Raw genomic sequence first — 20,988 nt, 5'->3', positions numbered from 1 at the left:
ATAACTTGCTCCAATGGACCGTGTGTCACCGGCTCTAGCCTCGCCTAATATGAACGAATAATAACATTAATGATATATTTCTATAGACCAGTCTATATTTTTTGCCCTTGTTCAGTTGTGGGTAGCAGTGATGCGCCTCTCCAATTTATGATGTGTCTGGCCATCGAACCATTGAACGGAACAATTCGTGCCGTCGTCAGCCAGTTCGTGTAGGTGGATTCCATCCAGTGGTAACGTCTTTTCCTCTCCACTTCTCATGTTGCCAAAACAGATTTTTCTTTCCAGTAAGTTCACATTCAGATCAAATAACATCGCCCCATGCAAATTTTCAATGAGCTTTTGCAATGGACTTGCTAAAACTGCATTACCGTCGGCTCTTTCAGGTTCAGGTTCAATTTCTAGTAATGCCACGGAATGATCATGCTCAAGTACATCCTTCATCCTAAGTATCTTCAACGATTCTTCTTCAGTAGACTCGTGGGACTCTCTTAGCATAATAACGTGTCTTTGGTAAGCCACTGAATTATTCAAATCAAGCGGTCTAGTGGACATGTTGGCTATTCTAGTACAAGTCCTCAACATCTCAAGTTTTTCCACATTGCAATCTTGGAAAAATTTATTGTCTTGGTAAAACGTCAATTCCAATTCTTCAAATATATCATTCCAACCGTCCCATTTCTTCTCCACTGTACCAATAAACGTACCAAATTCTCCCCGTTCACCACTACCATCTTTACCAACGGTAACCAATCCAAACAAATCATCATCTTTTAAAGAATTAAAAATGGATCTTAACGAATTCATAACGTCACGCTCATGATCTGGAGTATCAATACTAGAACATAGGTTTAAACACACGATCACTTCCAAAGATGTCTCGCAAGTTTCCGAATCCCAAGGATGCCTCGTACTACGAGGAGCAATACATTTATTGATCTCTGAGACTAATGTCTCCGGAAGAACCGTCCAGGACATCGACGTGACATAATTCAAACCAGGATATTCGTCTCTATGTTCCAAATAGTATTTCCATTTATCCACCAACGACTGATCCACAGAAGTTCCTTCAAACTTTAAGTAAATTTCAGGTAACACCGTACTCTTCAAATCAATCATAAGATTACCTTTAGTTATTTGAGTCACTTTGGAAATTTGCTCAGTGGGGATCTTACCCACTATCAACTGGGTCCTCACATCAATTAGTAGCAAATAGGATGAAAATAAATACCCAATGACATTTGTCCAATGATCATCATCTGTGGAAAATTGCAATTCTTCAAAAATACATAATTTCCCAAGTGGTTCATCCAACCCAATGCTCTTTTTAATTAAATTTTCAGCTTGAGTGGATAAAAATTCAATTGCCTCCACACTCATATCATCCTCATCTTCATGAATATCTTTGTCTTTTTCTATGGAATTTTGTTTTTGTCCTGGAATTAAAACGGATAAAACCAACTTATCATCTTCGGTTTTGCCAAGTCGAAGTTTAGGTTCATTCTGCATTTTACAATCCAACGCAACAATTTCCTCCTTAAATGGGTCATATATTGGAACTATTTCTTCCACTAATGGAGAATTACAACCCCCATGGAAGGGTGAAACCTGTTCATTATCAAATCGTGATAAAGATGGTGTTCTAAATCCGTTGGAGGTAATATCAGCAGTTCGTATAACTTGATCCCTTGGAGTGAAAGCGGGGAATTTACCATCAAATGTTTTTGCAGATTTCAAATCAATCCATTGTTCTGTTGTACCGAGTGTCGAGCTACTCATTTCACCGTCCGATGAAATATCACCAGATAGAACTCTTGATGTCATATCTTGCAAAAGTTCATCGTCCTTAGGCTTAACCATCTTATTACATACCCTACACGTGGGCATCACCTCATCAAGATAAACAGAATCGAACACAGTGATGTAGCATTGATAATGGCTTATATGATCACATTCCAATTCGACAATTTTCTCCCCTTTGAATGTGGAACTGATCATTTCTTCACATAGTGAACATTTATTACCTACAAATCTTTTAGGTCCAGCTTTGGTCATTCTAACATTTCTGGCAAAACTAGACAAATACGTGGGGGAATCTTCCTCCAGATAAGGACCATCCTCTGTATCTGCACAGAGAAGAATCCCCTCATTATTTAATGTAGAACCATCAGATAAACTTTCTTGCATCAACGAACTAGTTAAATTTCTGGAAGTATTATTATAGGATAAACCAGTCTTGGATCTTAAATTAACTGGAGAATCTAGAGAGAAAAAATCTTCGTTCTTCAAAGAACCTACTGTAGAACCACTACGTGATAGACTAATCTGTTTTCTTAAACTTGGGGGAGGTGATAATGGCTTGGTTAAATCCAGGGGTTTTGGAACATTAGATCTCTTTGACATTTTAAGACCAAGTGCTGGTGTATACAGACCTGAACTGGCCTTTTCATTTTCGAATTTACCTTTATTAATTTCTGGCGTCTTGCTCCTAAACACTTTACCTGAAAGATTCCTAAGAAATTTCGTAGGTGTTTGCCACCCATTTTCCCTCTCAAGACTTGGGGGTGAATGGAGTTTCTTCTCGTAGTTTAGTCTCGTTGGTGTCTTTAACTGCATTGTATTCTGTTTTTCGAGAATGACTGATATTGTGTATGTGGCGGTCAACTCATTCAAGGATAAGAGGGGTCAGCAGCAAGTTTATTCATGAGCAAAGAGAGTTCGCATATATATCGTCGAGGTGGATTACAATTCTCCAACAATGGGGTATGAAGAGTTTGTTTTACAACGAAATTTCAGGCTTTCTGAATGAATGGGAATTACCACTTTGGGAATAAAGTAGAACGGCGCATGTTAAAAAATACATCTACGGACAGAGATCTGAAACATTATAAATCTGAGTAAAATTCTCGCAACAATGAGACTGTAAAAAAGCGCAGAGAGTCAACAAACGGAATTATGCCTGCTGGTACTACAATTTTACCCACGTACACACATTGTCTTCAATTACTGTTCGTATTAAAGACCAGCATTTCTCATTGAGAGAATTAAATTAATAACGAATAATATTATAGATTAATGAAAATGAAATTATATATCTTTTCTAATGCAGACTTAAATCGGATTATCAATGTCCCATTGAATCCCGGTAACAACATTCAATCTTTCCAAAATGTCCCCGATAGGTGTAAATAACCCAAATTGCTTTTGTTCGCCATCGTAAGAATGCAACATTCCTACAACACCTAGACCCACATGATCTTCCAACTTGGTTAAGATCCATGCACCTGAGTCACCTGAATTAGCAAACAATGGTACTGGTGAAGAAACAACAAATTCACCACTTTGCAACTTACCGTCTGCCCAATAAACCAATTTTGCCGCATTTACCTTCCCAGTGGTGTACCCCGTTGATGCCCCGATCTTGAACACTTCCATGCCTGGTTTCAATTTCAACACTTTCTTCTTGACAACAGTGTTTTGAAACCTTAAAGTTGGATCAGGGATCGAGGGTAAGTCAGAACCAAGTGTGTTTCTACATTTATATTCGGGATTGACTTTGATAATGGCAAAATCGGATAATCTTTGATTAATAATGGATCTTTCTCCCCAAACAACTTGTCCAAATTTCTTTGTATTCTGCCACTCCATGTTATCCTCTACCTTCTTGGCTTCTTGCAAAAATGCACTCTGTTCATTAGAGCCCTTGGGATATCTCTTTGCTTCATTTTTCAACATTTCCTTATATGAAAATTGTAACACACTTGAAGGTGTTGCAATATGCGGATAATCTCGAGAATCAGATAGCACTACATGGGCACAAGTAATGGCGAATGATGAACCAGCAAATTGAGATAATTTTGAATCATTGCCTATTTGAGGGAAAAGATACCCACCTAATGTACCTGTAAATTTAGAATTCCCCATGGATGAAAGTGACATTGATATTGGTGGTGAAAATGGAGTCTTTGTAATTCTATAGGGCGGTGTGAACTGATAGGATTGTGATGGTACCAGCCCCTCCTTTGTAAGATTATCTTGAACTTTTGAATTGTCTAGTTTTTCCTTCGTGGGTGACAATACATCAGCACACGCCTTTATAGAATCTTTGCCACAGTAGAAATGAACATCTGGGAATAATGAATATAAGACTTTAACCATCTCAAAATGTTCCTGTTGAACATTCGGTATACCAAACATAACTGTAAGAATGGAAGAGTTTGGAGACAACCCTCTTAATATAGGTGCAATAAATGCTCCTTCCTGATCAGAGATAACTGCTGAATCTGATTTTATTAGTTGGTCCATAATTTTTTCTATTTTATTCATATTTGGAATGTTAAATTGTTCAGTAATGCAGAAATTAGTCATATGGGGCAATAATTGTGAAAATTCAGGTTCATTATCAGTAGTAACATTTATTTTCAGTTGCTTAACAAAATAGACATATCTCCGAAGTAGTATTGATCTCGAATTAATAAATCCTTCAGATATTAATAAGTTATCTATGAAATGCAAGACAATCTTGGTAATATTCCGTATGGAGGCATTGTTGGAAAAGGTAAAAGTAAAGGTAGGAACAGTATTTTCCACATTCATTGAAAAATCTTTAAAGAATTCAATTGCTTGAATGACAGCTTTGGAAATATTCGTCACATTCTGATGCACGTCGTCCATTAGGTCAATAAGGTTACTTTCTAATATATCTAATTCCTTTTGAATGAATTCCACAGAATGAGTCTTCACGATTGGTGTCGTTTGTGTGTCACTTACAGACGGTACTTGATCATTTGCGAATCCACCCTCATTCATTGATTCCAGTACGGGGTTCAGAAGATTCATCTTATCGATTCCAAGGACTCTCAAGGGAGTTCCGACGTCTCCAAATATTGTCTTGCCTGTTTGATCTTTATGACTGGAAGCCCTATTTGAGGAATTTCCTGTTTCATATGTCATCCTACTCTTAGAGAATACAGATGAGGATAATTTAGTAGATGCAAAATCCTCAGTTTCCCCAACATCATCGTCGTCATGCTGACTTGCTGTTTCTCTTTGAGAGGTCAATTCCACGTTAGCGATACTTTCATTGAGCTCTGTAAGCTCAGTTTCTTGATTTCTTGTTGCCGTAGGATTGGCTGAAGATGAGCTCTTCTTGGAAGATTGCTTGCTCAATCCAAATAATCGTTTAACCATATTGCAACTATCGTTTAATTTTTCTCAGGTGGGTTGGATGGCGAGGCAGAGTATGCAATGCAGCTATTAGTTACACTGAATTCCTGGTCGAGGGACTATATATATGAACATAAGAAGTCGTTAAGGAATTCTAATGTATGATCTATTGTTACTCACTGAGTGTAAAATACTGTGGAACAAATTGTCAATTCTTTGCTGTGGCGTTTTGAATATTTTCCTAGACGCGGCAATTTCTTAAAAATAATGCCATCTTTGATAACTTAAAGTAGCCAGAACCATGCCAATCCAAGAAGCAGAAGAAGAAACTCTAGGGTTAGACTAACGTATACAATGTATATAGCTTGCGCAGGGGTCTTCTGATAATACCTTCCCCTTTAGTGTGGCGCTTATGTTTTAATTATACTAAATATATATGTTTAGAAATGGAACACTGGTGCATATCGCCAGACATGACTCACTCACCTAGATAAAGCAACTTCTGAATCCCTTCTGAGTATATTGTGAAGCTGGGATTCCTTTGTATTTTCACCCACTTGACTGGTACCCTTCTCCTTGTAAGTGCTTACTGCAGGGATGTTAGCCTTAAGAGCAGTCACCTTCGTTCCATATGCTTTTGGTTCCAATTTCATCAAAGTATGTAATGGGATCGCCATCCATGGAGATTCTTCCTGTGGAACATTCATAAAATATGCGTATATGCATCTCAACACAGCTTGATGTGTTATTATCAATATATTTTCCTGTCTTTCTAATTCCATTATAACTGGTTCCAAACGTATAACAACATCTCGGTATGACTCACCCCCACGGTACCTATATTCATATTTGTCTGCATCTCTAGCCTTAAAATCTTCTGGATATTTAGCTTCAATTTCTTCATATGTCATACCATCACAAACACCAGCGTCTAATTCATCAAGAGCTTTCCATTGCAATTTCTTGAAGGATAAGAATTGTGCAGTCTCTTGAGTTCTCTTCAAAGTAGAGGTCCACACTGTTAACGTCTCGCCAGGAGCGTTCTCTTCAATCATGTCTTTTAATTTCCTTGCATATGCCAATCCTCTCTCTGAAAGTATTGAATCACCTCCAATTTTTTGCTCCACATTATAGATTGATTCACCATGCCTAGATAACCAGATGCATCTCGGTTTTATACGAATATTCATAACATAAAAGACAATCCTACTTTGTAAATAAGTTTCAATCTTATTAATTATCACTTCATCTGAGACATTTACCATCTTGACATAAGTAAGATGTCCATCCTTTTCAGAATCAAATGTCTCATAAACCTTCTCGTAGTACTCAATTTTCTTCATAAAATCCCTTGTTGCCGATGCTACATCTAAATGTGCATAATCTGGAGATTTAGTATTGATTTCTTTTACATTCTCCATTATTAAGTCTTCATTGTCTGACCAACTCTCCAAGAACATTGGTTGAATGTTGTGCTTTTCACATTCCTCCACTAACCAAGTTCTTCTTTCACATGTAATACTAGTTCCATCCAAAATTGCTACAGTCCCATTTTCATCTTCAAACCATTGAAACATACTTTCCATGGTATTGATAACAGATTGTCGTCTAATATTAACATATTCTTGGTTTGCAAAATTAAAGAATTCAGCATCAGGCTGAGTAATACCTAGTTGTCGCCTGAAACTCCCGACATTAAAACACTTGACCTTTATAGATAACCATGAAAGATACCTAACAATCTTTTGCGATATAAACGACTTCCCTCTTGCTGGAAGCCCAACCATGAAGACACAAATTCTAACATCTTGGTCATTTGCGATGATACGGAATCCCATTTGTGTAGATGGATTTTTGTTCTCTGTGTTTTTACTTTTTGAAAGTTCTGTAATAAAATCTAAATAATGGATTTCTTACTCACAATAGATTCAACGATAGTTTTCAACTTTCCTAAACAAGTAGCTGTTAACGTTATCTATCTGCAAAGTTGAGAGATATAAAATGTACTCTACGAACCGTCGAGGGAATCTATTAAGGGTTTAATTCTTTTCGCTCTACCGGCTCCGCGTCACAAAAAATTAAAAAATATTTGATATCTATCTATGGATTTACAAAATCATATTATTAGTTGTTGAAGTTCCGAGACCAAGGGGTCCTGGTTCCCGATGTAGGCACAAATCCTGACAAAGGAGCCAATTGTTGCATTCAGGATACCACTCGTATGGTCTTCGTAGTCTGTAATCGGTATGACTCGAGAAACCATCTCAGTGGTATCCGTCTTCAGGAACAATCCATCACTGGATACATTGACTGTTTCTTCCTGCTCAGCATCTTTCTCTTCTTGTTCTTGTTCTTCTTCACCCTCTATATCCTGTTGTTCAGCTCTTAAGCTGTTCAAATTCTGACCCACCAATTTAATCAATGCATTTACATATTTCGTTGTAATATGGTTTACAATCTCCGTATCCTTGCCTTTGACATAGTAATAAACACATTTATCCAATATTTCAATCATTAATTGACACGAAACAAAACTATCCATTACGGAATCTGCCAATTTCAAAGAACGTTGGATACATTCCAAGACTTTCTTTCCATTCTGGAAATCATCAGCCTCCGGGGTAAACCATAAGTGGGAACATAATAAAATTGTACGACATTGATCTTGCTTTTTCAATAATCGGGAACAATTTTGAATACACCTCATAGTTAGCATTTCATATTGTGATGGCCTGCAACCTTTTGCCAGGGTAAATTGTAAGGTTTGAATCATGTCAATCAATGAATCGTATTGATGCTTGGAGTCGCCTGCTAAATGTTCTTCCAAGATGATAAAAGATTCAGAAAAGAAGTTTAGTGATATTTCATCTTGGGATAATTGTGATGCTAGTAACGCAGTTTGTAATGATAACTTGTATGCCGTTTGAAGATCATTAGGTGTTGGATTACCAATGATGATGAAGTCATTAAGACAATGAGAGACATACTTGAAAAGTCGTTTAATTTTATCGTTGTATTGTTTTTGAAAGTTCTCATTAGGTTGATTTATTGCTAGAATGGAGCATTTCCTAATCAATTTCCAAAAATTGGAAATTAATGATGGGTAAAGTAAGGATATGTTGTTGTGTTTTTTGCCTATCCATTTTTTCAATAACAATATAGCTTCAATTTGAGAATCCATGGGTTTAAATTGAGTTGATGTGGATTGGAGAATGGAATTGGCTACCAGATGAATTAATTTAGATAATTTTTCCCTCTTTGGGAGGTCCATGCTTAGATTTTCAGTTTTAAAGGATAACATGGGGTTATATAATGTCAATAACCGTTTCAATTGATCCATGGATTCAATGGGTAAAATCGATTTATTATTATTTTCTGGATCGTCGTCGGTTAATAATATGTCTAGAATGACTCTAACAACATATACTTGTTGCGATTCCGTCTTTAAAGAAAATATGAGTTTCTTATAGGCAGTAGATTGAACAATTAGTGTGTATAAAAAATTTCGACGGTTCTTTTCTAATAATTCCGGAGGAGAATCTTTAAAAGTCAGTATTCGTACCATATTATCCTGTGAGGGTAAACTATCATTCTCCGTCTTTTGCAATTTCAATAATAAGATTTGGAATAACATGTTTACGTTTTGAATATTGCCCTGATAATGCACCAATGTGAAATTCAATATATTTTTAAATACTAATATGAATTGTTTCAATGAAAAATTCGAGTCCTCATCTTCCACCAAAGTTTCCAAATACGTAGCGAATCTTTCAAACAATACATTATTATCGTTCTTGGCAGAATGAGTGAATTCCTCACATTGTTTCAATCTATCCATTAGGTTCAACAATATCGTATCAATATTAACCTCTGAATTCAATCTGGAGGCAGCCTTCAACAACTTATCCAAAGTTTTCCAATGGAATTCCGCGGGGAACACTTGAATGACGACATCCATGAAATATTCCTGAGAGATGGGGTCGTTACATTGCACGACGTGATTCAAGAACACATTTATGAAACATCTGTTATAAATTGGGTAATCTATCAATTGTGAGATGGTTACCAATTGAGCACCGACCAAGATTTGTAATTCTTTCCTCTGATGGACTCTTTTTTTCCATTCGCTCGAGGGTCCATGGAATTGCAACCGTATCCATAATTTATTCATCTCTATGAAATTTTCCAAGAGGAATTGCACCAAGAATTCCAATTTGTGCGTGCTCTTGGTCTTTTCATCGAGGTCCCTGGTGGTGTAATCGTTCAGGAAGGGTGTAATGGATTGCAAGAGGAAATATCTAAGGAACAGTCCATGTATGGAATTTTGTTCACCTCGACACATTTCTATCAGATCCTTTAGTAGTTCCGTGATGGTATGGTTATCATCTGCGGGGACCACTTTCAAATAGCTTACACCGACAATGATCATGAGGTATAATCTTGGTAGGATATTTCCCGTGTATTGGACGTATTCGTAAATTTCATCGAGATCGAATTGTTTGTCTTTATGTCCCTTGACTAGGTAGGCAGGTAATGCGATGGTTAATTCATTGGAGATGGAGAGGTATAAATCGTAGTACTGTTTTGGTGACAAGTTTGGGTTTCTTAATTCGTTTAACATGGTGGTAGCGTGTTGGAATGCCTGTAGGAGTTGATTTTGGGCGAGACATTGATCTATAAAGATTGCCTGTTGTTTGATGTTGGAGTAAGCAGTCTCCATGGTGTCAGAGAACTTCATAGTAGATCGTCAAGCTTGTTATGCTGGTGTTTATGTATAAAAGGGGAAATCTGAAGTGCTTAATTAATTTTTTTTTCAATTTGAAATTACGCCTACGTAATGAATGTAGTTTCACATTTTTCATTTTTTTTATACAAACATATTTTTTACATATTTATTATAGGAGGAGGAGGAGGAGGAGGAGGAGGAGGAAGCAGGAGAATAATAGATCAAGCTAATCTTTCTTCGAATCTCAATTCATCATTTGCGGGCAACCCGATCAACAATCTCATGAAATTTTCCAAGGCAGCACGTTGTTTCATCAACCCATTCACTGGTAAGAAATCTTCTCTTGCCAATGGAGCTTTCAACCAATAACTTAACAAAGTCAACACTGGATGGAATTTCTTATAATCACCGTTATCGTTGGCCTCCTTGTAAGTGACTCTGGAACAGAATTCACACATGATGACCAAATCCAAGATGATTGGGGCAGCTAATAGGGAATCTTCACAAACGTTATGTAGGGAAATTCTATTATGGCCACCGAGCATCAATTCATTGTAATATTCATCCATGGCGACTTTGGAGTCCCCGACGGCGGGCATGTATTTAATGACGATACAATGGTCGATTCTTGCCTTTTCTGGATCATCACCGTACATGATGGAATTGGATTCCAAGATATCGTTAATGACACCACTCTTGGAGATTTCCTTTGATTTGAATTGCATTTGCGAGGAAAGGTTCTTACCGTCATTATTCCCCAAATGGTTGTATGAAGCGATGGATACTGGTCTAATGCCCGCGTCGACTAAGAATTGAGTCAATACAGATTTCAATTTAGTTTGACCGGTCTTGAAATCGTCACCAGCAATCAAAACATTTTCATGTTCAGCCAATTTAATCAAACCGGGGACAAACGTGTTTTGAGGAGACCCATTAATGTATGGGACGCCCTCGAGGATGGATGCAACGGCGAATAAAGTGGATGGAGCAATTTCCTCATGGTCGTTCTTGATGGCTTGCAACAAGTTTTCATGTGTATCATTGACACCTGGTACAATTTGAGCGAATTTTTCAGTGTTGGCGGTCCATAATACAATAACTTTATCCAATTGGTTTTCAGTTTTGAAAGTTTTGATATCTGATCTAACCTGCATCATGTGATCCCATTTGCCCTTTGTAGTGAATTCATCGCCTTTACTATTGATACAGTTATTAGCCCTATCGAATTGGTTAGCGGCGATGAATTCCGGGTAGTAGATGGATTTCATTGGGGTGTACTCCTTCATCAAGGGAGTCAATTGTCTTTGCAAATCGTAATCCAGGACTTGAGCTCTCTGCATGGATTCAGCCAAGTTCAAATTGCTAATATCCCACCCTGTGACGATCAAATCGTTGGGGTTGACCATGGGTAAGACGGCGTTGAAAGGTTGGAAGAAATCTCTTCCTGTTTCCTCGTCTCTGCCCAAATGGACAGTAGCGGATTGAGTCATGGACCCCAAATAATTTGGTTTAATTTCTCCGTCCTTGTTATGGAAGGAGATGTTGTGTTTGTTAGCGAGGATGGAGGCTAACAAAGTGGACCCGTTATTACCGCCGAAGCCTACGAGCATGACACCAACTTTTGGCACTTTCAAGTCGATCTTGAATTTGTAGTCCTGTTCTTCCAGGGAGACTTTGATGGAGCCATCGGCCTTGTTGTTCTTGACGGTGGAGGTCTTGTACTTGTAGTCAGTCAAGAGGACGTTGTCCTTTGCGGAGTACTGGCATTTGCCGGTGGCGAGGACTACGTTTTCCTTGTGTTGGGGCAGAGAGTATTGGACTTGAGCTTGATCTTGAGTCATGGTGCGTGAGTGAGCGATTGAGCGATTGGGAGAGACGGAGCAAGAGAGTAAGAGACAGAGGACCGAGACAGACACACTACACCAACAGCAGAGGTATTTATACGTTTGGTAGCGGAGTGTCCCCCACGCCATAAACAGAGCATCGATCGAGCATGTGATGGAGATGGCAGCAATTAGTGACGCGATCGCCCGCGACTCCGAAGAAGGGAAACGAGCAACGAGAAGCTAACAGCTGAATCTTCACATTCTGAACCAACAGGAGTTGTTGAGCGGATTATCCCCGTGTGGCGTGTCACTGTGCACGTCGTGGTGGTGGATAAAAGGACGATAGGAGGTGTTAGGAGCTTCTCTTGTGTAGACAGATAGATACAACTCAAGAAACACCCCGCTCCGGTACTTCACAGGTACCGTTGCGGGACCACGAGGACGTCGTCTTTGTTCACGTAAACCGGAACTTGCTCGTCTGATCTGGGACTTGCTATTTTGGTTGGGTGTCTGGGTATCTTGATCTTGCGACCGCTCTAGTAGGAGAAGGCTATTTACAACTCCGTCGTAGTTCATTGAGTTTGGATTAGGGTTGCTTGACACTCAGCCGGGTAACGTTCAACCCTATATCTTTTTTTCCCTGTCCAGCCCTAACCCCAACCCCTGAGGTCTCCTCAAAGGAAACCCTCTTACCCCGCTTCCACAGCAACAACTTTTATGAACTTCAATTTTACAACTCGTTTGAAAGATTTGTGCTGGAACAACCATAAGTTGAGGCTATTCTCGAACGTTTATACACTCACTCAAACACTCTACAGCCCCCCCCCCCCTTACTGCCCCCAACAACAACAACAACATAATGAAACACAGACTCTCCATTTACGATACGGTGGACTCGCATTTCCCATTGGCAAAATTACCAGATGAACTGGTCTCCGAGATATTCTCACATCTACCACAGAGAGATAGACTCAACTTGACTTTGCTAAGCAAGAAATACTACCCCATAGCCATTAAACTAATATACAAAAGAATTTACCTGAACGACTCGAACGTCGTAACGAGCGATTTTATGAATTTGGCCATTAATTGGACACTTTTAAATATACCTTCCAATCTAGTAGAAGAACAATCAAGATTAATCGCAAATAACAAACTAACCAAACTAATATCCACTTTTGAATCAAATAGATACATCCTAGAATCAGTGGAATGGATTCGAATAAATTGGGACCTCGACTCCATCTTACAAAAGAAAATCTTATCCTTATTATGTGCACATGGGAAAACTTTGAAAAGATTGGAAAACGTCACAGACCCATCCTGTAACGATATCATCGCCATGGGTCAAGAATCAAGACATAATCTCTTGAGTTTCGATATGGCTCCACCAAATCCATTACCTGAACTATCCGTCTCTTCTAATTATATCCCCAATTTGACCAAGTATTTGACTCAAAGAATGTCCACAAATCTTTCATACATGACTTTATTCATGGACCCAATCAAATTATTCAACCAATTATACCCTTTGAAAAATAAATTACAAATTATAGATTTAAAATTACATTGGAGAAGAGAATTTTATAACTTACCTCTCACTTCTCCCAATAAATCAATAAAACTACGGAAATTATCCGATGTATTCGACGTACGATCCTTGAAAACGTTAACAATAATATCCTGGAATGAAGTACTACTGCCTCGAGAAGTAGACATGCTAAAGGAATGCAAGGAATTCATTTATTTGAACGATCTTTCATTAATCTCCATCAGACAAGACGTTAACATCCTCGTGGAACTATTCTCCAATTTGAAAAATTTGAAACGATTAAAGATGGATTTCCTGGAGGATTACATCCCGGAATCGACAAATTCACAAATTTTCCTTTCCATCCTGCTAAATTGTAAAAAATTACAATTCATGGACCTAAGATTTGAAAATATCGATCTCCCCATCATCAACATTGATGAAACACAAAGTAAATTCAAATTAATTCAAAAATGTTTCTGCCTACAATGTAACAAGACATTCAATAACATCTTGAAGAATAAAATCTTCCATTTCGATGAAGATTATGATTTGAAAGACGTCAACGATATAGCGGCAAAGGATATTTACAAAATGATGAGATATTTTTCACTATTGCCCTACTCAAAGGCATGCGATAATTACCCCAGTGTCAGGACACAACCCATGAACTTAGAACAATTCACCATACATGCAAACGATAACTTGTTAAATTATAGGAAAAGTAGATCACAATTAGTCAAATTGGAAAAACCAAAAAGAAGACCCGTCTTCATTAACTTAGAGGGAGAAGAAGAAGAGCACGATGATGATGATGATGAGGAGGATATTGAAATGGATGATATCGACGAATTTAAGCTACCGCATGAACCATTAACAAAGGAGGACATCATTGATTGTTACCACGCCATGATTCATCATTACAAAAACACATACGTGACCTTCTTGAAGGGGTTCCCAGAATTAAGATTTCTAATGCTAAACGATATCCCATCAATTATCATCGAGGAAGATAGGGAAAGAATTTTTGAACCAGTATTTTACCATAATGATTACACGACAAATTTAACAGGATGGTCACTCACCTCAAAGAAACAATTATCGAATAGTGATCCGAATGGTACAATGGCCAGAAAGGCAATTGTCAGTTAATGAACGATAAAATAAAATAAGTACAAATAAGTAACGAAATATTTATATTCAAATAAGCAGTCAATACAGGCATTCATATTTTATATAATTAATACCCACGATTTTTCAAGCGCGTCAGAAATAAGAACTGTATCTTTCTTTTGTCCCTTGCACACCACTTTCCTAACTGAACAAGTTGAAATGGAGTACAGAATTGATATCGATAATGTGTTGCAACTTTATCTCCTGTGTAATTATTTGATAATGTGCATTGTACTGCAACAAGGTTTACTGGATATTACTAGAGACGATAGAGAACCAGAAGAAGAAAACACTATCATAGTTAAAATGTTTCTATTCTTTTTGGCCTTTGGGTTATTTTGTGGTGCTCAAATTTTAATACCTGTTTGTTATGATGTTGGATATATGAGTTAATCATTGCGCTGAACAAGAAATGGCGGATGAGGACAATGACACAAAGTCAAAGTCAAAGTCAAAAAAAAAAAAAAATCAGATGAAAACCACTTTCTTGCTTCTTTAACAACAAGCTCAAGCTGAAAAAAGAATTCAACAAGAAAAAAACCATGACTTTCTTCAAGATGATTGCAGATTTTTTAATCCATCCTCTCTTCTTTTTTTTCAACACTTTACAATACACGTTCATGCAACATGTCTTTGAAGTGGACATTATGCCCTACGCAAATAATGTTAGTGGATTTTTCACAACTTGGATCCTTTATGTGTCCATTGGGCTTCTTTGTTCGACGATTTTCGTGAAAGTTAACGATGTTTTGTTTATTACAAATGGTATACTGGAAAGTGATAATTCTAATATGAAGAATCAATAATATCTATCATACAACTAATATATACATATATATATAGCTCTCCAATAAAAAAAAGTTGCCTCTCTTTAGGGTTAAGTAGTTCACCTCTAATTGTTCACTCAGTGGTTTGATCAAAATTGCCCTAATAATTAAACCTTGTCTTACGTGTTACCCGCAATTGTTGATGTAGTATAAAAGAGGAAAAAATTTGCAATTTCCATTTACTTCTTCCATGAAATCTGTTTGTTTGATATGTAATTTTGCCTTATATCACCAAGGATTGGAATAAACTTATTGTGATATTGTTGGCGATCGATACACTATTTGATAGACATCTCTTTGCGGAGATCCCCCACTGTCAAGTAAAATTTGTAACTTTCAATTTTAATTCTTCAAATTCCATTCCTTTCATGAAGAATGTAACGATATCATAGAACAAACTAATAGGGGGCAATTATTCATTGAATGTTGTTCTCTATCCAGCTTTAAAACCATCGCTGTTAGAGGTTGCTTCTGTTCTTCAGTTAAGCTTGACCCATGAAACGGTGATGACCTATGGTTTGGAATATTATGTGTATGTAATTATAGAATGTATTATTGTTGTTATATGAACTTTAGTGAGATCTGCGTCTTGATTTCTTGCTCTTCAGTGTTGATATCCTCCAGTATTCCTTGCAATTCATTTAGTAACTCTCGCGTGGACTCATTCTCTTGTACTGCTAGTTCTTGCTTTGCCATAAACTTTTGGAAATTTTGAAGAATTAACTCTAACGACCTTAAGAATTTGAATTGATAAAGGGATATATTCTTACCATCAATATGTTCAACAGTTTCAAATGTTAATTTATCTTCAATGCTCAATTTAACAATTTGAATGAGCCATTGTTTTGTCTTATCCGTCACACCAGTAAATTTATCAACTATTCGTAACGAGTCAATAAATATCTTTTGATTTTTCGTAAAATTGCCTTGTAACGATTCATCTACCATGGGTAATCTGTTAATGTCAGTATATAAACTTTGATACATTATTATGAAATCCTTTGGAGCGGACCATTGAGGAATCTGTTCAATAATGTCTTCGATTGGGATAGTTCTTGGTTGACATTTCCAAAGGATTCTCTGTATTGACACATGTAAATCATGATAACGATGTAACCATTCTGTATTGTATGTTTCAAGAAGTTTTACATCTTTAGTTCTATAGTATGCTATTATTAATATTTCTAATTGAGTTATTGGTTTAAACACATTAATATTGGATAATAATTCAGGGAATTTCTGGAAGTTTTTCGATAATAAAATCTTAATGATATCAGAAATCTTTAATTCATTCGTATACTGCAACAGCATTAACCTATCATATAATTGATCACTAGAAAGAGAGGTAGTGTTCCTTGCTTTTGGGGATGAACTTGGCGATGAAGTTGCAATGGATTCCGTGATTATCTTTTGCAATTGTCCAAATAGTACATCATAATGGGTATTTATTCTCTTAATATTCCTCTTTGGATCAGGTAGTGTGGAATTTAACACTTTTAAGATGGTATCCACATGCTTCTTATCTGTTTGAGCACTTGTCTTTGTAGTAGCATCCAAACGATGTGGTAAATGGTTCCCGCCTTGTATTGTTTCCCCTATGGTTGAAGAACCTTTCGTTAATAGCCGCAAAGTAGATCTCAAATCTTCATTCTCTGCCTTAGAGAGCACCGTTGAGAATTGAGAAAATGCTCTTTTCATAGTTATTTTAGGTTTTGTCCTAGTTTTGTCTTTTTTCTTGTTGTTCCTCATTCATTATTCTTATCTCCATCGGTTTATTTTCACAGAGCAATAGATTTAAGAAGAATTAAGCAATAAGAATTCAGGGACCACGACACAAGGCCAACGAAGAACAAACAACTATTTGCACCAAATAATCGCCATGGAAGCAGATAAGAATGATTCAACCACACATAGTATTGAGAATACGGATGTTTCACAGGATGATTTCAGCAACGAATTAGCTGCTGCCATAAGGAAATCCTGGTCGGAAGCAGTTCCAGCACCTGAGCCTGTCACCCTCACATCTGGAAGATATAGACATCCTATGGAGGAAAGGTCCCCCATTGGAACTCCCGTGAGTTCCATACCAGGACGCTCTGCACAAACGCCACCTCTACCCGGTGTGGATCCAACAATACCTATCCAATCGTCTCTTCGTCAACAATTTCAACAACCTTCTACGAATAATAGTAATAATGGGGGAACAGACTATCAATTATTTAAGCATCATTACTCTCTACAAGATAATCAAAGGGGTAATTCAGTTTCCGATATCCTCAATGATCTAGAAATAAACGGTCCAGCAGACGTCGGAAGTCACGAACGACAAGAATCACAAATGAGATCCATGTCACCTCAACGACCACCTTTAAACACGAGACGTAGTTCTATTCAAGATGTTCAATGGATCCGACAATTATTGAATCCTAGAAGTTCATTTTCCGGTGCTTCACTTAATGAACCTCCCAGTGCTATTAGAATGGAGACACCACAAGTTGGTAATAAGAAAGGTTGGGTTACTATTCTTAAGGACACATCTATGCGATCTGTGAAGTCGTTGTTGGTGCTATACCATTCATTACAATTGGTTGGAAGTAAATATAAGCTTTATGTGATTTATGATTTGATGCAAGATGTTTCTGAGTTGCGGAGATTGGATGTTGTGTTGATGGGTACAAGTTTTTCCATGATGGATAAGAAATGGGATGAATTAAGTTTATTTTGGAGTCACTTGGAGAATTATGACTTAGAATTGAGTTGTTACTTGTCATCCAATTGTTTAATATTGGCAAATATTGATGAATTATTGGATAGTAATGAGATTGCTGAGGAGATTGACAATGAGACATGTGTTTTGTTAAGTAATGAGACGAATATGGAGGATGGTACGATAGCACCCCAAATTATTATATTTAGACCTAATCGTGAAGTGAAGATGTGCATAGATGAATTTTTCACGATATATGGAGATATCAACAGTACGGAAGAGTTACAATTGAAAAAGAGGAAATTTAAAGAAATGACTGATTTTGATGTATTGAAGAAATTATTTGGAGATACTTGGGGCCATCTATCTGCCGAGGGGTATGTGGTAACATTGAGACAAGATGTTCCTCTGAATGAGACGCATAGGATAATTGATTTCCAATATTTACAGCCCTGGAATCTGGGTAGTGGTGGTGAGGGATACGGCAATCTTAAGACAGATTCAGTTTGCTACAGATGGGTCCAGATATGGAATGATTTTCTGGCACATAATAAGTAAGATCCTATTCAAAATTACGTAAGTAAATACGACGCTCGTGAAGAAAAAATAAATAGAAAAAAAAAGGTGTTGATGCCTATATTTAATTAGTGCCTTTGTCGTCGAATAAAATAATAACAGACACTTTTCCCAGGAACACGCTACTAAACATGAAATTTAGTACTGAGCAGGAGAGACAAACGTTTAATCGTATTGTTAAAGCTCTACCGCTCATAATCCACGATAAGTGTGACGGTTACGATGAACTATACGGGTATAAATTAATCCCAGGCGATGAGGAGGACGGTGACAAGACATATTACAATGAGGAGGTAGCACACGGTTTAATTTATAAACTTTGTAAAGCTTATCAATTTCAGTATGACGAAATTGTGCAGCATGTGATTTCTATTTTGAAATGGAGACGTGAGTTTAACCCGTTGAGTTGTGCGTTCATGGAAGTGCATGATCCAGAATTGCAACATGTCGGTATATTGACGCAGTACCCTAAGCATGACGCTAATAAGAAAGTCGTTACCTGGAATCTCTATGGACAATTGATGAAGAAGAAACATTTGTTCCAAGACGTGCAGAAGTTTTTGCGATATAGGATTGGACTCATGGAGAGAGGGTTAAGGTTATTAGATTTCACAAGTGAAGATAACGACTATATGACCCAAGTGCATGATTACAAAGGTGTTTCAATGTGGAAGATGGACTCAGAGATCAAGAAGTGCAGCAAGATGACGATCTCCATTTTCCAGAACTACTACCCTGAACTGTTGTATGCGAAGTATTTCGTCAATGTGCCGAAAGTGCTAAGCTGGGTGTACGATGTGGTGATGACATTCGTGGATGCTCGCACCAGAAAGAAATTTGTAGTGTTAAACGAGGGCAAGAAGCTGGGGGACCACCTACCTGATTGTCCCTCCCAGAGTTATGGAGGCCATGATAAGACCCACGATCTGCTAGCCCAAAACATCGAGTTGGTCAAACCTACTGAGTATGGTCTCTTCATATTAGAAAAGCGGAACGACGAGACGGTCGAGTGAGCCTTCCGCGTCCGGACCGCGTCCGGGCCGTCAATAATAGGGGATGCAGCTGACGTAAGCGTGTAGTTAGAGGGGAAATAATGGAACTTGATGGAAAATCACTCATATGTGTGTCTGTAATCTACTTGTATATAAAGTCATACCATACCATATTCATCCAAAAAATCCATATATTGCACATAATACAATAACAAAACATACAAGAAAAATGTTAAGAAGGTCTACATCGCAACATCTCGCACGCCATCATAAAAGGATACCCATCTCATCTATTCAAAGCAGTAGAAACTCCATTCTACGAAGTCAAAGAGATATACCCAAATACACAAGTGACTCTTGCGAATATATAGACGAAGAACCATCAGATGGAATGTTCAACGTGTTGAACCATCATAACCACCCGGGAGTTGTATACTACGTGATACAGTTTGATAATCCCGGTGGGTCATCCTCCTCTTTGGACAATAGCAATAATAATACACATAATCCTGCGCCAGGAACCAACCAAAATGAACATCAGGGCGGTCAGACTGGTATCAACTCAGGGACCCATTAAGAGCGCATCCCATATCAAGGCATCCAATACACATCGCATCCACTTCATTGACTCTATATAAATTTAATTAGAACATATTACTTACGTAATCGTTTAGTTTTCAATTTCTATTACCCGGAACGCTACCGAAGATCACTGTCAACGGTGATCTCGGCACTTAGTATATTGAATTCCAATGATTCATTCAGTATTTGGAACAACTTCTAATGGATGAACACTTTATAAAATCCTGTTCAAGAGACTAGTTCCCGATAAAAATAGCAAAGAGATGTCCGCTGACCATTCAAGAGACCCATGTCCAATAGTAATCCTAAATGATTTCGGTGGTGCGTTCGCCATGGGTGCCATAGGTGGTGTCATATGGCATGGAATTAAAGGTTTTAGAAATTCACCTATTGGAGAACGTCGTTTGGGTTCCATGAACGCCATCAAGGCTCGTGCCCCCGTATTAGGTGGGAACTTTGGTGTTTGGGGTGGTCTATTTTCCACTTTTGACTGTGGTGTCAAAGCAGTAAGAAAGAGAGAAGATCCATGGAATGCTATCATTGCTGGGTTCTTCACTGGTGGGGCCCTGGCTATTAGAGGTGGATGGAAGCATACAAGAAATAGTGCCATCACTTGTGCTTGTTTGTTAGGTGTCATTGAAGGTGTTGGGTTGATGTTCCAAAGATACGCTGCTTGGCAGGCCAAACCAATGGCACCCCCATTACCAGATGCGACTCCACAACCTTTACAAGCCTGATGCCTTGGTATTTCCTTCTTTTCCCATATTACTTTCGTGTATATATTTATTGGTCGTTTACCCTCTTTCTTTTATATCTTAAGGACTTATCAGTCAATATAATTTAATGTTATAATTATCTGCATTTATAAAAGATTGGTCTTTCTCG

General features: G+C 37.7%; 11 protein-coding genes across 11 annotated transcripts; 5 read left to right on the top strand and 6 right to left on the bottom strand.

Annotated features, from left to right (window-relative positions):
• Nucleotides 1-111: 111 nt before the first annotated feature.
• FAR1 (cyclin-dependent protein serine/threonine kinase inhibiting protein FAR1) lies at nt 112-2,613 on the bottom strand (the record flags this gene model as incomplete). Its single annotated transcript, XM_003678241.1, has 1 exon — nt 112-2,613. The coding sequence occupies one exon, from the start codon at nt 2,611-2,613 to the stop codon at nt 112-114; it is 2,502 nt and encodes an 833-aa protein (XP_003678289.1).
• Nucleotides 2,614-3,108: 495 nt separating this feature from the next.
• SSY5 (Ssy5p) lies at nt 3,109-5,187 on the bottom strand (the record flags this gene model as incomplete). The annotated part of the gene is made up of 1 exon (XM_003678240.1): nt 3,109-5,187. The coding sequence occupies one exon, from the start codon at nt 5,185-5,187 to the stop codon at nt 3,109-3,111; it is 2,079 nt and encodes a 692-aa protein (XP_003678288.1).
• Nucleotides 5,188-5,645: 458 nt separating this feature from the next.
• On the bottom strand, nt 5,646-7,001 carry FBP26 (fructose-2,6-bisphosphatase; the record flags this gene model as incomplete). The annotated part of the gene is made up of 1 exon (XM_003678239.1): nt 5,646-7,001. One exon carries the CDS (start codon nt 6,999-7,001, stop codon nt 5,646-5,648), a length of 1,356 nt encoding a protein of 451 aa, XP_003678287.1.
• Nucleotides 7,002-7,279: 278 nt separating this feature from the next.
• Nucleotides 7,280-9,901, bottom strand: VPS35 (retromer subunit VPS35; the record flags this gene model as incomplete). The annotated part of the gene is made up of 1 exon (XM_003678238.1): nt 7,280-9,901. One exon carries the CDS (start codon nt 9,899-9,901, stop codon nt 7,280-7,282), a length of 2,622 nt encoding a protein of 873 aa, XP_003678286.1.
• A 209-nt stretch (nt 9,902-10,110) lies between these two features.
• INO1 (inositol-3-phosphate synthase INO1) lies at nt 10,111-11,862 on the bottom strand (the record flags this gene model as incomplete). Its single annotated transcript, XM_003678237.1, has 1 exon — nt 10,111-11,862. One exon carries the CDS (start codon nt 11,860-11,862, stop codon nt 10,111-10,113), a length of 1,752 nt encoding a protein of 583 aa, XP_003678285.1.
• Nucleotides 11,863-12,574: 712 nt separating this feature from the next.
• DAS1 (SCF ubiquitin ligase complex subunit DAS1) lies at nt 12,575-14,398 on the top strand (the record flags this gene model as incomplete). Its single annotated transcript, XM_003678236.1, has 1 exon — nt 12,575-14,398. The coding sequence occupies one exon, from the start codon at nt 12,575-12,577 to the stop codon at nt 14,396-14,398; it is 1,824 nt and encodes a 607-aa protein (XP_003678284.1).
• Nucleotides 14,399-15,807: 1,409 nt separating this feature from the next.
• Nucleotides 15,808-16,995, bottom strand: SMT1 (Smt1p; the record flags this gene model as incomplete). Its single annotated transcript, XM_003678235.1, has 1 exon — nt 15,808-16,995. The coding sequence occupies one exon, from the start codon at nt 16,993-16,995 to the stop codon at nt 15,808-15,810; it is 1,188 nt and encodes a 395-aa protein (XP_003678283.1).
• A 130-nt stretch (nt 16,996-17,125) lies between these two features.
• IDS2 (Ids2p) lies at nt 17,126-18,511 on the top strand (the record flags this gene model as incomplete). Its single annotated transcript, XM_003678234.1, has 1 exon — nt 17,126-18,511. One exon carries the CDS (start codon nt 17,126-17,128, stop codon nt 18,509-18,511), a length of 1,386 nt encoding a protein of 461 aa, XP_003678282.1.
• A 149-nt stretch (nt 18,512-18,660) lies between these two features.
• On the top strand, nt 18,661-19,542 carry SFH5 (Sfh5p; the record flags this gene model as incomplete). Its single annotated transcript, XM_003678233.1, has 1 exon — nt 18,661-19,542. One exon carries the CDS (start codon nt 18,661-18,663, stop codon nt 19,540-19,542), a length of 882 nt encoding a protein of 293 aa, XP_003678281.1.
• A 106-nt stretch (nt 19,543-19,648) lies between these two features.
• Nucleotides 19,649-20,098, top strand: ROQ1 (Roq1p; the record flags this gene model as incomplete). Its single annotated transcript, XM_003678232.1, has 1 exon — nt 19,649-20,098. The coding sequence occupies one exon, from the start codon at nt 19,649-19,651 to the stop codon at nt 20,096-20,098; it is 450 nt and encodes a 149-aa protein (XP_003678280.1).
• Nucleotides 20,099-20,366: 268 nt separating this feature from the next.
• On the top strand, nt 20,367-20,840 carry TIM17 (protein transporter TIM17; the record flags this gene model as incomplete). Its single annotated transcript, XM_003678231.1, has 1 exon — nt 20,367-20,840. One exon carries the CDS (start codon nt 20,367-20,369, stop codon nt 20,838-20,840), a length of 474 nt encoding a protein of 157 aa, XP_003678279.1.
• Between the last annotated feature and the right edge of the window lie 148 nt (nt 20,841-20,988).

This window comes from Naumovozyma castellii, chromosome 9, assembly GCF_000237345.1.
Source record: "Naumovozyma castellii chromosome 9, complete genome".
Classification (NCBI taxonomy): Eukaryota; Fungi; Ascomycota; class Saccharomycetes; order Saccharomycetales; family Saccharomycetaceae; genus Naumovozyma; species Naumovozyma castellii.
This window is presented reverse-complemented; position numbering and strand designations above follow the sequence as displayed.